At 42.7% G+C, this 16,382-nt stretch overlaps 2 protein-coding genes across 2 annotated transcripts in view; both read left to right on the top strand.

Annotated features, from left to right (window-relative positions):
- The window catches only part of LOC111587344 (neuronal PAS domain-containing protein 3), a 186,562-nt gene that overhangs the window by 28,533 nt on the left and 141,647 nt on the right, over positions 1-16,382 (top strand). The window lies entirely within an intron of this gene.
- LOC129347772 (uncharacterized) overlaps positions 11,772-16,382 on the top strand; it is a 12,800-nt gene continuing 8,189 nt past the window's right edge. The window contains exon 1 of the mRNA XM_055005985.1: positions 11,772-12,119. Within this exon, the coding sequence (XP_054861960.1) occupies positions 11,772-12,119 (348 nt within the window). The remainder of the gene's footprint in view (positions 12,120-16,382) is intronic.

Here is a 16,382-nt window from a genome sequence, read left to right as displayed (position 1 = left end):
GGCTCTCTGAATTGGAAGCGCGGCTCCGCACCATGGAAAACACCCCGCTAGCTGTTAGCCAGGCTCCCTTAGCCGGTGCGGACTGCAATAATATAGCTGCTAGTGTAGCTTCTGCTAGTGTAGCTTCTGCTAGCCGTCCCCTAGCAGCTCCCGAGCAGCCGGGAAGTCAGGGTAGCTGGGTGACAGTTCGTAGGAAACGTAGTCCTAAGCTCAAGCCCGCTGTCCCGGCACACCACAAACCGCTTCACATTTCTAATCGTTTTTCCCCACTCAATGACACACCCGCTGAGAAACCAACTCTGATCATTGGCAGCTCCGTAGTCAGAAACGTGAAGCTAGCGACACCAGCGACCGTAGTAAAATGCCTCCCAGGAGCCAGAGCGGGCGACATAGAAGCAAATTTGAAACTGCTGGCTAAAGATAATCGTAAATACAGTAGGATTGTTATTCATGTCGGCAGTAATGACACCCGGTTACGCCAATCGGAGGTCACCAAAGTTAGTGTGGCATCGGTGTGTAACTTTGCCAAAACCATGTCGGACTCCGTAGTTTTCTCTGGACCCCTGCCTGATCTGACAAGCGATGATATGTTTAGCCGTATGGCATCGTTTCGCCGCTGGTCGTCTACGTGGTGTACTGCAAACGATGTTGGCTTTATAGACAATTGGAGCTCTTTCTGGGGAAAACCTGGTCTGATTAGGAGAGACGGCATCCATCCCACTTTGGCTGGTGCAGCTCTCATTTCTAGAAATATGGCTGATTTTATTAGAACTCCTAAAGCATGACAACCCAGAGTTCAGACCAGGATGCAGAGTTGTAGTCTTCCACACCTCTCTGCAGTTTCCTCTCAGCTGTCACCCTCCAGTAAATCACTTAGCTTTATTGAGACTGTGTCTGTCCCCCGACCACCAAAATTCAATAAATTAAGCAAATCAAAACTAAACAAAAGACATAGTAACCATAAAAATCTAATTAAAATTAATACCACTATTTCAACTGAGCGAAGAAACAGGACAATTAAATGTGGTCTGTTAAATATTAGATCTCTCTCGTCTAAATCTCTGTTAGTAAATGATTTGATAACTGATCACCAGATTGATTTGTTCTGTTTGACTGAAACCTGGTTGCAGCAGGAAGAATATGTTAGTCTAAATGAATCAACTCCTACTAGTCATACTAACTGTCATGTTCCTCGAATCACGGGCCGAGGAGGAGGAGTGGCAGCAATTTACCTCTCTAGCTTAAAAATGAACCAGAGACCTAAACCTAGTTACAGTTCATTTGAAAATCTTACTCTCAGTCTCTCTAATCCAGATTTGAAAGCTCAGAAACCAGTTTTATTTGTTGTTGTATATCGTCCTCCTGCTCCTTCCTCTGAGTTTTTATCTCAGTTCTCAGACTTTTTATCTGATTTAGTGCTCAGCTCAGATAAAGTCATTATTGTGGGTGACTTCAACATTCATGTTGACGTGGACAGTGACAGCTTTACGACTGCTTTTAATTCAATATTAGACTCAATTGGGTTTTCTCAACATGCAAATAAACCAACTCATAATTTTAATCACACCCTTGACCTCGTTCTGACTTATGGCATAGAAATCAAACAGTTAACAGTATTTCCCCAGAACCCTCTTCTTTCTGACCATTTTATGATAACATTTCAATTTACAACAATAGATTGTATAGGAGTTAAGAATAAATATCATTACAGTAGATGTCTGTCTCACAATTCGGTGACTAAATTTAAGGAAATAATACCCTCTCTATTTAGTCCAGCACCACTTACTGATATAATGGAAGGGAAATATTATAATTTTACCCCCACAGAAGTGGATTATATTGTTAATAATGCTGCAGCCTCACTGCGTACAACACTTGATAGTGTTGCACCTGTAAAAAAGAAAGTTCTATCTCAGAGAGGACCTGCTCCTTGGTATAATTCCCAGCTGCGGACTTTAAAGCAGGCGTCCCGAAAGCTGGAAAGGAAGTGGTACTCCACTAATTTAGAGGAAGTTTATGTAGCTTGGAAAAAAAGTCTAGTAATTTATGAAAAAGCTCTTGGTGATGCCAGGACAACATATTATTCATCTTTAATAGAGGAAAACAAGAACAACCCCAGGTTTCTCTTCAGCACTGTAGCCAGGCTGACAAAGAGTCAAAGCTCTGTTGAAACTTGTATTCCTTTAGCTTTGAGCAGTAACAACTTCATGAGCTTCTTTACAAATAAAATTATTACGATTAGAGAAAAAATTAATCTGGCCCTTCCTGCAAATGTCACAGATGTATCATCGAGTACAGATACTTTAGAATTGGCTGTAAGACCAGATGGATATTTAGAATTTTTCACCCCCATACATCTCTCTGAACTCATTTCAATAGTTTCTACATCCAAATCATCAACATGTCTTTTAGATCCTATCCCAACTAGACTGTTCAAGGAGGCTTTACCTTTAATTAATTCCTCAATGTTAGATCTGATTAATCTCTCTCTAGTAACAGGCTATGTACCACAGGCTTTTAAGGTTGCTGTAATCAAACCTTTACTTAAAAAGCCCACTCTAGATCCAGATGTTTTAGCCAACTATAGACCAATTTCCAACCTCCCATTTCTCTCTAAAATTCTGGAAAGAACAGTTGCAAATCAATTATATGAACATTTACAAAGGAATAGCCTGTTTGAAGAGTTTCAGTCAGGCTTCAGAGTGCATCATAGCACAGAAACAGCTCTGGTGAAAGTTACTAATGACCTTCTCATAGCATCAGATAATGGACTGGTCTCTATACTTATTTTATTGGACCTTAGTGCAGCATTCGATACAATCGACCACAAACTTTTATTACAGCGACTAGAACATTCTATTGGCATTAAAGGGACAGCACTGGACTGGTTTAAATCCTACTTATCAGACAGGTTCCAGTTTGTGCATGTCAACAATGACTCTTCTGAGCATACTAGGGTTAATCATGGAGTTCCTCAGGGTTCTGTCTTAGGACCAATACTGTTCACATTATACATGCTTCCCTTAGGCAACATTATTAGGAAGCACTGTATTAATTTCCATTGTTATGCTGACGACACTCAATTGTATTTATCTATGAAGCCAAATGAAACTAATCAGCTAGCTAGACTGCAAGATTGTCTTAAGGACATAAAGACCTGGATGACCTATAATTTCTTACTACTAAATTCAGACAAGACTGAAGTCATTGTATTTGGCCCCAAACATCTTAGAGAATTGCTTTCAAAGCATATAGTTACTCTGGATGGCATTACATTGGCCTCCAGTACTACTGTGAGGAACCTCGGTGTTATCTTTGACCAGGACGTGTCCTTTAACTCGCACATAAAAAAAATCTGTAGGACTTCCTTTTTCCACCTGAGAAATATTGTGAAAATCAGGAACATCCTGTCTCAGAGTGATGCAGAAAAACTAGTCCATGCATTTGTTACTTCTAGGCTTGACTACTGTAATTCCTTATTATCAGGTTGTCCCAGTAGCTCTCTGAAATATCTACAGCTGATCCAAAATGCTGCAGCCAGAGTACTGACGGGAGTTAGCAAGAGAGATCATATTTCTCCTATATTGGTTTCTCTTCATTGGCTCCCTGTTAAATCTAGAATAGAATTCAAAATCCTTCTTCTGACATATAAAGCTCTTAACAACCAATCTCCATCATATCTTAAAGACCTGATAGTACCATATTACCCTAGCAGAACTCTTCGCTCTCAGACTGCAGGCTTATTTGTTGTTCCTAGAATCTCTAAAAGTAGAATGGGAGGCAGAGCCTTCAGTTATCAGCTCCTCTCCTGTGGAACCAGCTCCCAGTTTGGGTTCGGGAGGCGGACACCCTCTCTATTTTTAAGACCAGGCTTAAAACCTTCCTTTTCGACAAAGCTTATAGTTAGGGCTGACTGGGTGACCCTGACGGGGTGAGCTGGTGTTTTCATTTGCACAACTGACTTCCCCTCTTGACGTCCCTTTAGTTTGCCCCTAGTTATGCTGCTATAGGCCTAGGCTGCTGGGGAACCTCTCTGGATGCACTGAGCCCTTCTCTAACTACCTATGTATTTACTATATATACCATTATTGCATTACATTCACTCTGTTTCTTTCTGTGTCCTTTCTCCGAGTGTCCCTGGTCCCAGAGCTGGATGCTGGATGCTTCAGATGTGTGGCTGTGTTTTATGGTCCTTGTGTCCCACCCCCCACCTCTCTATCTCTATCCCTCTATCTGTATCCCTCTATCTCTATCTCTACCCCTCTATCTCTACCTCTCTACCTCTTCTGTCCCTCTCAACCCGCCCGGCCACCAGGCAGATGGGTTCCCCCACATTAGAGCCGGGTTCTGCTCGAGGTTTTTTTCCCTGTTAAAAGGGTGTTTTCCTTGCCACTGTCGCCTTTTGGCTTGCTCTGGGGTTCAGGCATATGGGTTCTGGAAAGCGTCTCTAGACAATTTGACTGTAATTGGCGCTATATAAATAAAATTGAATTGAATTGAAATTTTCAGAAATTTGGGGAATTTTTTTGCTGATTTTTTTGGATTTTTTTCAGGCAAGGAAACAAAATTTTTTGGTGCCTGTAAATGAAGACAACAGGAGGGTTAATTACGAATAAAGCAGTTGTTGAGATGTTTTATTCTGATGAAGAGGATGAAGTGTTTAGTTTTTTTCCAGTGCTTTCCTTGTGATCTGGGAGCACCCAGAGCTCTGTGTCGCCTCCTGAATCATAATTCCAATCATTAAATGCTAATAAACCTGTGGAGCAGCGATCATTTGTATTGACGGGTCGGATTGATTGACACGGGGCGCTGATCGATAGGAAAACATATCGATCAGGAGGTGAGTCTGGGAGCAACACAGACCCTCAGAGTCGCATCATTTAATGCGTGTGAAGGTAGAAACTGCTGCTGCAGAGTTTAGAGTTCCTCAAGTTCAGCCTCGACCTTCAACACGTTCAGTCGGACTTCCAGAGGTCACGAAAGCTGAAAGTTAACACAAAACCACCAAAACAAGATGCAGATCCACCGCAGAGACGCATTCAGCTAAATAATTAACTAATATCTGCATGAACTTTATTTATTTGGAAGTATGAGATGACTGACTGTGGAGAAGATTCATGGTGACCTGTTGGACATTTATTTACAGTTTTACAACATTTCTGTTGTTTTTGGGTCGAAAGTGTGTCTCTGTGTGGCTTGTTTGTGTTGTTTTGTCTCATTTCTGGTAGTTTTGTGTCTCTTTTTGCTGTTTTTTGTCTTGTTTGTGTTTATTTGTCTTGTCTTCATAGTTTTGTGCCTCATTTTTTCTCATTTTATGTCCTGTTTGTGTTGTTTTCTGTCTCATTTATATTATTTTGACTTGTTTTTTGCTCTTTTTTTTGTCTTGCTTTACAACATTTCTGGACGTTCTCTGTCTTAGTTTTAAGTTTTCTGTCTTGTTTGCATTGTTTTGTGTAATTTTTGCTTGTTTTGTGTCTTTTTTTTGTTTTCTGTCTTGTTTTGTCTCATTTTTGGTTGTTTTCTGTCTTAGCTTTAGCTGTTTTCTGAATTGTTTCTGTTGTTTTGTCTTATTTCTGGTAGTTTTGTGTCTTTTTTGCCGTTTTTTTTGTCTTGTTTGTGTTGATTTGTCTTGTTTTCTTAATTTTGTGTCTCATTTTTCTCATTTTATGTCCTGTTTGTGTCTGTTGTCTATTTTTTGTGACATTTTGGCTCTTTGCGGTTGTTTTATCTCGACATACTACAGATATGAAACTATTTCCATTTTTAAAGCCCTTGCAAACATTTTCACTCCACTTTTAAAATTGTATTTATTTATTTTACAGAATTTGATTTAGTTTTGAAGAGAAAATATAACTGAGACGTGTTAACAGTGAAAAATCACAATTTAAAGCCCAGATTGGTTGTTTTTTCTGCTTATGCTGCACATTATACATTCATCAACTAATAGAAAACTGAAATCCAATGATTTTATTCAGTTTTTACAGTTTCTGGTTGATAAATGTCATTTTGGTGGAAACCGTTCATACCCACCTATAATTTTGGGGTGCAGTCAGTTTAAAACAGTTTGAGCAAAAACTAAAAGCTAAAGTTTCTCAGAGAGGTGGAGATCAGAGCTTTGAGTGTCTGTTGGGACTATTTTCTGCGGTGGATTGATCCGTATTCTCTGCTGTGATGAGGACGTTTGGAGCAGGAACCAGGACGGAACAAGGTTTTCAAAGTAAAGGATTTATTGTTGGAGGATTTTTACACAAGACGTTTAGAATGAAGCCATTTAGCAGAACTATTAAGCTCAGATTTGGTTCTTTAACCTGATGAGACTTCATGTTGCAAATGATGCATTCAAGGACTGTTGGAAAACTGAAAATATGACCATTTATTCCAGTTTGTGTCTGATAAATTGTGTCGTTGTGATGATTTATTTTAGAGATAATGAGCTTTTTAAACCAGGGGTTGTGGTTCAGAGTCTTTATCAGAATTTAAAACTCATTTATTTAAAGCTCAGTTTGAATTTCTGCGTCTGATCCAGGTTAAAACAGTTTCAGGTTCTTTCAGAGTCATTTTCTCAGAGTTTTCTTTCTTCCTGCAGTTCTGCAGTGAACTCCGTCTTCACATTAAACTCAGACCTTTACTCTCCAAACACTCTGTTGTCTCCTGCTAACGACAGCAGATAATTTACTAACAGACACACACATTGGAACACACACACAAACACACATTAGAACACACATATACACACACACACATGTTAGAACACACACACACACACACACACACACACACACAGGTTAGAACACACACACACACGTTAGAACACACACACACATTGGAACACACACACACACACACACACACACACACACACACGCATTAGAACACACGCACATTAGAACACACACACACACACACACACACACATTATAACACACACACACACACACGTTTCTGTGAGTGATATCCAACCATTATGGGCCCTTTATTTACACCGGCTTTACAAATGAGCCCTAATTACTAGATCTTAACGAGCTGGTCGGGCGAGCGACGGGTGAGCGAGCTCTGCAGGTAGATAGGAGGAGAGAGAGAGAGAGAGACAGAGAGAGAGACAGAGAGAGAGAGAGAGAGAGAGGAGCGTCTCGGCTTGGAGGGTTTTTAGTAAAATGTCAAGAGCAGAGAGTTGATGGCTTCATCATCCTTTATCCTGGAGAACACCTGGAGGAGGAGATTAGTCAGAGAGAGGAGGAGGAGGAGGAGGAGATCAGACAGAGAGAGGAGGAGGAGGAAGAGGAGATCAGACAGAGAGAGGAGGAGGCGGAGGAGGAGGAGATCAGACAGAGAGAGGAGGAGGAGGAGGAGGAAGAGATCAGACAGAGAGAGGAGGAGGAGGAAGAGGAGATCAGACAGAGAGAGGAGGAGGAGGAAGAGGAGGAGGAGATCAGAGAGAGGAGGAGGAGGAGGAGATAGAGAGAAGAGGAGGAGGAGGAGGAGATTAGTCAGAGAGAGGAGGAGGAGGAGATCAGACAGAGAGAGGAGGAGGAGATAGAGAGAAGAGGAGGAGGAGGAAGAGGAGGAGATTAGTCAGAGAGAAAGAGGAGGAGGAGGAGGAGATCAGACAGAGAGAGGAGGAGGAGGAGGAGATTAGTCAGAGAGAGGAGGAGGAGGAGGAGGAGATTAGTCAGAGAGGAGGAGGAGGAGGAGGAGATTAGTCAGAGAGAGGAGGAGGAGGAGGAGGAGATTAGTCAGAGAGAGGAGGAGGAGGAGGAGATCAGACAGAGAGAGGAGGAGGCGATAGAGAGAAGAGGAGGAGGAGGAGATTATAGAGAGGAGGAGGAGGAGATTAGTCAGAGAGAGGAAGAGGAGGAGGAGATCAGACAGAGAGAGGAGGAGGCGATAGAGAGAAGAGGAGGAGGAGGAGATTAGAGAGAGGAGGAGGAGGAGATTAGTCAGAGAGAGGAGGAGGAGATCAGACAGAGAGAGGAGGAGGAGGAGATTAGTCAGAGAGAGGAGGAGGAGGAGATTAGTCAGAGAGAGGAGGAGGAGGAGATTAGTCAGAGAGAGGAGGAGGAGATCAGACAGAGAGAGGAGGAGGAGGAGATTAGTCAGAGAGAGGAGGAGGAGGAGATTAGTCAGAGAGAGGAGGAGGAGGAGATTAGTCAGAGAGAGGAGGAGGAGGAGATCAGACAGAGAGAGGAGGAGGAGGAGATTAGTCAGAGAGAGGAGGAGGAGATCAGACAGAGAGAGGAGGAGGAGGAGATTAGTCAGAGAGAGGAGGAGGAGGAGATTAGTCAGAGAGAGGAGGAGGAGGAGATTAGTCAGAGAGAGGAGGAGGAGGAGGAGGAGATCAGACAGAGAGAGGAGGAGGAGGAGATTAGTCAGAGAGAGGAGGAGGAGGAGATTAGTCAGTGAGAGGAGGTGAATGGAGGAGTTGAATTTTCTTTCAGGTTTTTGGACTTTTCCTGAACCTCCAGAATAAAAGCAGCGTAATAATTCATAAAACTGTTTCTGACATCATATTTATGAGACATGTCATCGTTTGAGCTGCTGAATGATGTAATGTTGACATAAATGACCTTTTAGTTCTTCTTCTACATGTTAAAGTTTAAATGTCTGACTTTTTTTGTGTGTATTTTTATTTAACCAGGAGAAATCCCGTTTAGATTCACAACTTCTTTTTTCTAGAGTCCTGACCGAGACAGGCAGCAGCAAATACAGACCAGTTATAAAATTGCAGTTAGAACATCAATAAAATACCAATAAAAAACATAAAAAAATTACATTTACAAGCAAATTATGAAACACCAGTACATGTACCTGTTACAGACGTCACAAATGATGCGTTCAAGGACTGTTGGAAAACTGAAAATCCAGGATTTTGTGGCTTTTTTCCAGATTGTTTCAACCTAAAATGTCTGAATTCGAGGCATCTTTTCTAAAAAAAAAAATTGCGATGTAAGTTGCGATGAAATTGCAGGAGACAGTGACAGTTGCTAAAAAGTTGCATTTTTTCAGCTTTTAGGACGTTTCAACATTTTAATGACAATATTTGTTACTCCAACCAGAGTTGATGTGAGAACGTTCTTCCTACACCACCTTCTAGTCAGAGGAGCTTCGGCTGGTTTCTCCAGAAGCTCCTGCACTTTAAAGGTGGAACATTTCAGGTCATTAATGTCCTCATTAGTCTTTGTCATGGTGCCCGTTGCCGCTAAACTCCCACAATGCTCTCTGCTCTAACATGCACTGCCCATCATCGAAAATGATGCACAAAACAACAAAAACAAGACACAAAATGACAAAAACAAGACAACAAAAACAAGAAACAAAATGACAGAAACGAGACACACAATGACAGTTCAGTCCGAACAGAAAGAAACTAATGATCCTGTGAACAGAGAGTGAAGATCAGAACTTTTCTGTGCAGTTTTGAAAATAAAAACCCAGTTTCAGCCTCAGCTTCTTCACAGGATTCTCCATGTGGCTGAAAGGAGAGATGTTGGACTTTATTTCCAGATAATGAGTCATGTTTTACTCTGCTATCATGGTTGTAGGTTTAGTTTTCTTCCAGAAGCTTCATTTTCTCTTTTATTCTCCATATTTCTCTATTTATTAATATAAACAATATAATTATTCATCTTCTGTTTCTCCTTCATCCTCTGAAATCTGCAGCTTTATCTGGAACATTGAAACTTTTATTTATTAATATTTGACTCTTTTTTGTTGGATTCTGAGCCTGAAACACACCTTTAACACGTGCACACTCTCTCGTGCACGCCCATGCTTCAAACTGCCACAAATCAGTGGATTTAAGTGGAGCGCATGAGATCCCAGTGTCTGTATCCCGCATTACAGAGAGGAGGAGGATGAAGAAATGGAGGTGTAATGAGGAGGAGCTGAGAGGAAGATGTTGGAGCAGCAGATAGAAACAGAGATGAGGATCTTTAGAGAGAATTAAACCAACAGATTCATCAGGTCCTGTTTAGAGTTATTTATGAATCCGTGACCTGTGACGTCCCCCAGGGGTCCGTTCTGGGACCTCTTCTGTTCTACGTCTATATGCTCCCTTTGGGTCCAATAATACAGGAATTTAACGTTAATCATCACAGTTATGCAGACGATACATGACTTTGTGTGTCAGCAGACTTCCTGTCTGGAGCAAAGAAATACCTGATGAGAGATGAAATGAAGATAAAACAGATTATTCTGAGGGTCGGCGTTTGTAAACATCCTGAGTCTCGAGTTCTGAAAACCACTGACCAAGTTGGAACTTTGGAGTGTGAATAGACTCAGATTTGACTTGAATGAATAACTGATTAGTCAATTATCACAGATTACTATTTAATGAGTAACTGACTAATCAATTATCACCAATTACTTAATGAGTAACTGATTAATCAATTATCACTGATTACTATTTGAGTAACTGATTAATCAATTATCACCGATTACTTAATGAGTAACTGATTAATCAATTCTCGCTGATTACTAGTTGGTGAGTAACTGATTAATTGATTATTTGAATAGTTGATTATTACTAGTTCATGAGTAACTGATTAACCCTTTAGGCGCCACAGTTTTTTCAATAAAATATTCAGTTTTGATATCACTTTTTCAAAAGGTTTTAACTTGAAAATGATTAGAGATAAAGCCAAACTGTAAATGAGTAAAATCATCAGTATGATCCAAAGTTTGTGATGGCAGTAAATTCACTCATCTAATTTGCATATTATGACATCAGCAGGCGGCGGACATATGGATTACATAACTTTTACAGATGTTTATTGTAGGGCTGCAACAACGAATCGATAAAATCGATAATAATCGATTATTAAAAGCGTTGGCAACGAATTTCATTATCGATTCGTTGTGTTGCGCGATTCATGCGTTACACGCCATGTCGCGGAGCCGTGTAGAGCTTTGTCAATGCTGGCTGACTGAAATAAAGTTTTTAAAAAAAAATTCACTTGCAGAGCGAGTTCAACGGAGCGAGGTGGACGCAGAGCGGAGACGGTATTTTCAGAGGGGAAGTAAAACATGACCGACACGGACAAAACAGTTCGACCAAAGTATTCTAAAGTGTGGGAGCATTTCTCTCTTGACAAGACAAAAAAATGCGTACAATGCAAGCTTTGTAAAAGCGACATGAGATGGCACGGGAGCACCACTGTGATGCTAGAGCACCTGAAAAGAAAACACGGAGTCACCGATGAGGATGAAGGGAGCTCAACCACAGGGTAAGTCACTACAGTATCCTACGTTAGTTCCGTTTTAAAGTGAGGAAACGTATCGTGAGTCTCTCTGGTAGTTCTCCTGATGCTAGCGTCTGTTAGCTGATTAATGACAGTGATGGGGCACGTGTGTGTGTGTGCGCGCGAGATATACTTTTTATTTCACTTCAGTCAGCCTAAGCAGGGTTTAAATATGCTTTATAAACTTAACTTGCACACAATGGTAATAATTAAGCATCAAGTTTTAATTTTCTGGCAAAGTCTGAGTGATGATACTGGTCTGTGTTGGAGTGAGGCGGGATGAACTCAAGTTTTTTTTTGGTGCTTGTACTTTTTATATATGTGCATGTGTGTTTTGCTCTTTGGGCTACTTACATGCCTGATACTGCAAATAAAACAAGATAATTATTGAGTTGTTGTAAATTGTGCAATAATACATACTCATACTATACTATCTTTCTCATTTCATTAGAAAACAGCAAAAAATGACAGCCTTCGTGATGAAAAAGACGTACACCACAGCAAGCAACTGTCTTGACCCAGAGCATCCTCAACATGATCATCACAGACATGAGACCACTGTCAATGGTTGAGGACGAAGGCTTCACGGCAATGATCCGCACCTTTCATCCAGGTTACACTCTTCCCTCAAGGACACATTTTACAAAGCTCATGGGGAAAATATATGAAGAGACTTTCAAGGAAGTGAAGACCGCAATTAACACAAACAGCAGCAAACTTGCTCTCACTGCTGATATATGGACAAGTGTTGCCAATGAAGCGTACCTTGGGGTCACCTGCCACTACATCACAGAGGACTGGGACATGCAGTCAGTCTGCCTCACCACCATGCCACTGCAGGATAGACATACTGCATCTAACATTGCAGAGTGGTTGGAGGAGGTAGTAGCTAGGTTTGAAATTCCTCCTGGTAAAATCATTGCCATAGTGCATGACAATGGTGCCAATATTGTGGCTGCGGCAAACATCCTGGTGGAGAAGCATGGGTGGTCCTCTGTGCGTTGCAGTGGCCATACCTTGCAACTTGTGATCAATGCTGCGTTGAAGCATTCAAGCATTGAAAAAGCTATCGGGGCTGCAAGATGTCTAGTTGAACATTTTAAGAAAAGTGAGCTTGCCTGCACTAAGCTGAAAGAGAAACAACAACAAATGGCTACACCTGAGCACAGCCTTGTTCAAGACATTAGCACTAGATGGAACAGTACATTCTATATGATAAGCCGACTGCTTGAGCAGAGGTGGCCTGTAACAGCAACATTGTCTGACAGCTCTGTCACACAGAGAGGCAAAAGGTACCTGGATTTGAAATCAGAACAGTGGAGCCTACTAGAAGAGCTTTCAGCAGCTCTTAAGCCTTTTGAATGTGCCACTGTGTTCATGAGTGGACAGAAGTACACAACAGTATCTTCCATACCTCCACTTGTGAAGGGACTATTGAAGTCCACCCAGAATGCTGCCTTCGAGTCAGCCCCACTCCGGGCTTTCCAACTCACTGCTACAGAGCAGCTACAGGAGCGATGGAAAGGGGAGACTTTTTTCTCAGATACAGCACCTAACACTGTGATTCTTGCAACAGCCCTTGACCCGAGGTTTAGGAGACTTAAGTTTCTTTCACCTGATGAAGTCCTTCATGTCCAAACTAAATTGCAAACAATGGTACTTGCAGAGAAAAGGGAGATGGATGTGCAGCAGCATGGCAGTTGCAGTAGCACCTCCACCGATACTCCAGCTGCTCAATCAACACCTCCTGCCACCCTACTGGATTCACTTCTTGGTTCTGATGGTGAAGACGAGGACAGAGCAAGTCAAGGGGAGGATGTTCATACCCAAGTGAGAAACGAAGTCCTCACATACTTTGGAGAAAAGAACCTTGCCAAAGAAGAAAATGCATTGCAGTGGTGGAAGGCTAACAGAGACAGATATCCTATGTTGGCCAGGCTAGCCAAGTCCTACTTATGCATTCCTGGTACTTCAACACCATCTGAACGTCTGTTCTCCGCAGCAGGAAACATAACCTCCAAAAAGAGAGCCAGCCTTAGCCAGGAGCATGTTGACATTTTTGCATTGCAATGCAAAGTTCTTGAAGAAAGAGAGTGAGTGAGTGAGTGAGTGAGTGAGTGAGTGAGTGAGTGAGTGCATCTCAGAGTGTGTGCATCAGTGAGTATGTGTGATAGTGGTCATGTTTACTTGTTCTCCACAATTATAGTAATCCACAAATGTTAATGTTGAAACAAATCCTATTACTGGGTTTACTGATTTGCATTTCTTTATTTATTGTTCCAACAGTTCGGGTCTCTTAAACAACAAAAATACCTCTTGTTTTTGCACTTTACCAAAAAAAAGTAACCTACATATTTTGCACGTGTATAGCATACATTTGTATGTATTTTTGTGTACTTTTATTGTTTTACTGAAGCTATTTGACAATCGTTTACATTTAGATTTTTTATTATTATTATTTTATCAAAATATTCAAGCAGCAACCTGTTGTTTGTGCACTTACTTGCTCTGTCAGTCCAAGTCTTTTTCCGAATAAAGAGGCGGCAATTAAAGGTGTTGTTTTTTTGTTTTTTTTAAATCCGATTCATCGATTAATCGAAAAAATAATCGACCGATTAATCGATTATTAAAATAATCGTTAGTTGCAGCCCTAGTTTATTGATCAAGATGGCATTGCCTGGCTCAGAATTTGTCAGATTCCTTTCTCCACGATACCCAGCAGGCTCATCAAAATGTCTGATCCACTTGTGATACTGTTCCTCATCTCTCAAGCAAACCCAGCCATCATGATCATCATTTACGGCGGGGCCGTGAACACCACTGCGGCCTCTGCCGCTATTATCAGTGCATTTTCTCCAGCATCTGCCGCTATTTCCACGGTGTTTTGCATCCCCACTACCCACCTCACTATTAGCGGTGTTTTGACCACCCCTGCTACACCCACCACGTCCCCTCCTGCTACACCCACCACGTCCCCTCCTGCTACACCCACCACGTCCCCTCCTGCGACACCCACCACGTCCCCTCCTGCTACACCCACCACGTCCCCTCCTGCGACACCCACCACGTCCCCTCCTGCTACACCCACCACGTCCCCTCCTGCTACACCCACCACGTCCCCTCCTGCTACACCCACCACGTCCCCTCCTGCGACACCCACCACGTCCCCTCCTGCTACACCCACCACGTCCCCTCCTGCGACACCCACCACGCCCCCTCCTGCGACACCCACCACGTCCCCTCCTGCTACACCCACCACGTCCCCTCCTGCTACACCCACCACGTCCCCTCCTGCTACACCCACCACGTCCCCTCCTGCTACACCCACCACGTCCCCTCCTGCGACACCCACCACGTCCCCTCCTGCTACACCCACCACGTCCCCTCCTGCGACACCCACCACGTCCCCTCCTGCTACACCCACCACGTCCCCTCCTGCTACACCCACCACGTCCCCTCCTGCTACACCCACCACGTCCCCTCCTGCTACACCCACCACGTCCCCTCCTGCGACACCCACCACGTCCCCTCCTGCTACACCCACCACGTCCCCTCCTGCTACACCCACCACGTCCCCTCCTGCGACACCCACCACGTACCCTCCTGCTACACCCACCACGTCCCCTCCTGCTACACCCACCACGTCCCCTCCTGCGACACCCACCACGTCCCCTCCTGCTACACCCACCACGTCCCCTCCTGCTACACCCACCACGTCCCCTCCTGCTACACCCACCACGTCCCCTCCTGCGACACCCACCACGTACCCTCCTGCGACACCCACCACGTCCCCTCCTGCTACACCCACCACGTCCCCTCCTGCGACACCCACCACGTCCCCTCCTGCTACACCCACCACGTCCCCTCCTGCCACCCTGGACACGTTGAAGCAAAGCATGGGCTCCAGTATGTGCTGCTTGTGGACTGTCATGGTGCACAGACTCGCTGCCGTTATGCACAGACGCAGCGTCACTTTCTGTCTCACTGGACGACTGAACATCTTCATCAGAGGATGAATATTCTTCTTCAGAATCTGAGTCAGCCATTACTTGACAAAATACTTTGTCAACGGTGAACAGACCTCTCGGCTTGGTGAGTTTTCTCGCGCTGTCTTGTGCTCTCCTGCGCTCCGACTGCAACCCTCATCTCCTCGACCAGGAGGCGGTTTTCAAACTCTATAAACTCCAAAACTTTGAATGAAAACACGCCCACAAATGATGCTCAGATTGAAGTTCCAGATGTCCGCCATCTCCTGGTGTGAAGTAGTAACTACATGAGGCACCATATTTGCAGCTATGGCTTGTTATGTTCAGCAATGTTGCTTGTCGCAATATTGCGACTTTGGCGCTTAAGGGGTTAATCAATTATCACTGATTACTAGTTAATGAGTAACTGATTAATCAATTATTTGAATAGTTGATTATTACTAGTTCATGAGTAACTGATTAATCAATTATCACTTATTACTAGTTAATGAGTAACTGATTAATCAATTATCACTTTAGTTAATGAGTAACTGAGTAATCGATTATCACTGATTACTAGTCAATGAGTAACTGATTAATCAATTATCGCTGATTGCTAGTTAATGAGTAACTGATTAATCGTATGTCTGAGTGAAAACTGAACAAAAATTAGGAATTACAGTTTATTAGTTTGTGAAAGATTATGATTTTTAGTTTTCAACCAAAGTTTAGTTTAATTTAAAAGATTAAATCTGTGAAGTTTGTGGAAACATCAGATTATCGCGTTGAACAGTTAAACCTCAGAGATGAGAGTTTTTAACGAATCTTCCAGTAAACAGATGGAAACTTTAGTTCTTTAACTCTGTTCTTCCAGCTTCAGGTGATTAAAGCTCATTTTTATTCTGGCTGTGGTCTCGGTCATATTTAAATCATAAATGTCATTACGGTTCACGTCTATCTATAATGAATCCAGCATCAGAGGGAGATTAGCCGGATGTGTTGGCTGCTTATTAGCGCTGTGATAACGCCGTTAATTGTCGTCGCTGTTTAGCTGCAGCTCTGCTCTGATAAAACTTTAATGAAAGATTCTCTCAGAATTCCACCTGAAACTGCAAATTTAGCTTTTTCTGTAGCACAACTTTAAAGTTTCATTTTCAGTCGTCGTCTTTTCTGTTTGCTG

This window comes from Amphiprion ocellaris, chromosome 20, assembly GCF_022539595.1.
Source record: "Amphiprion ocellaris isolate individual 3 ecotype Okinawa chromosome 20, ASM2253959v1, whole genome shotgun sequence".
Lineage (NCBI taxonomy): Eukaryota > Metazoa > Chordata > Actinopteri > Pomacentridae > Amphiprion > Amphiprion ocellaris.
This window is presented reverse-complemented; position numbering and strand designations above follow the sequence as displayed.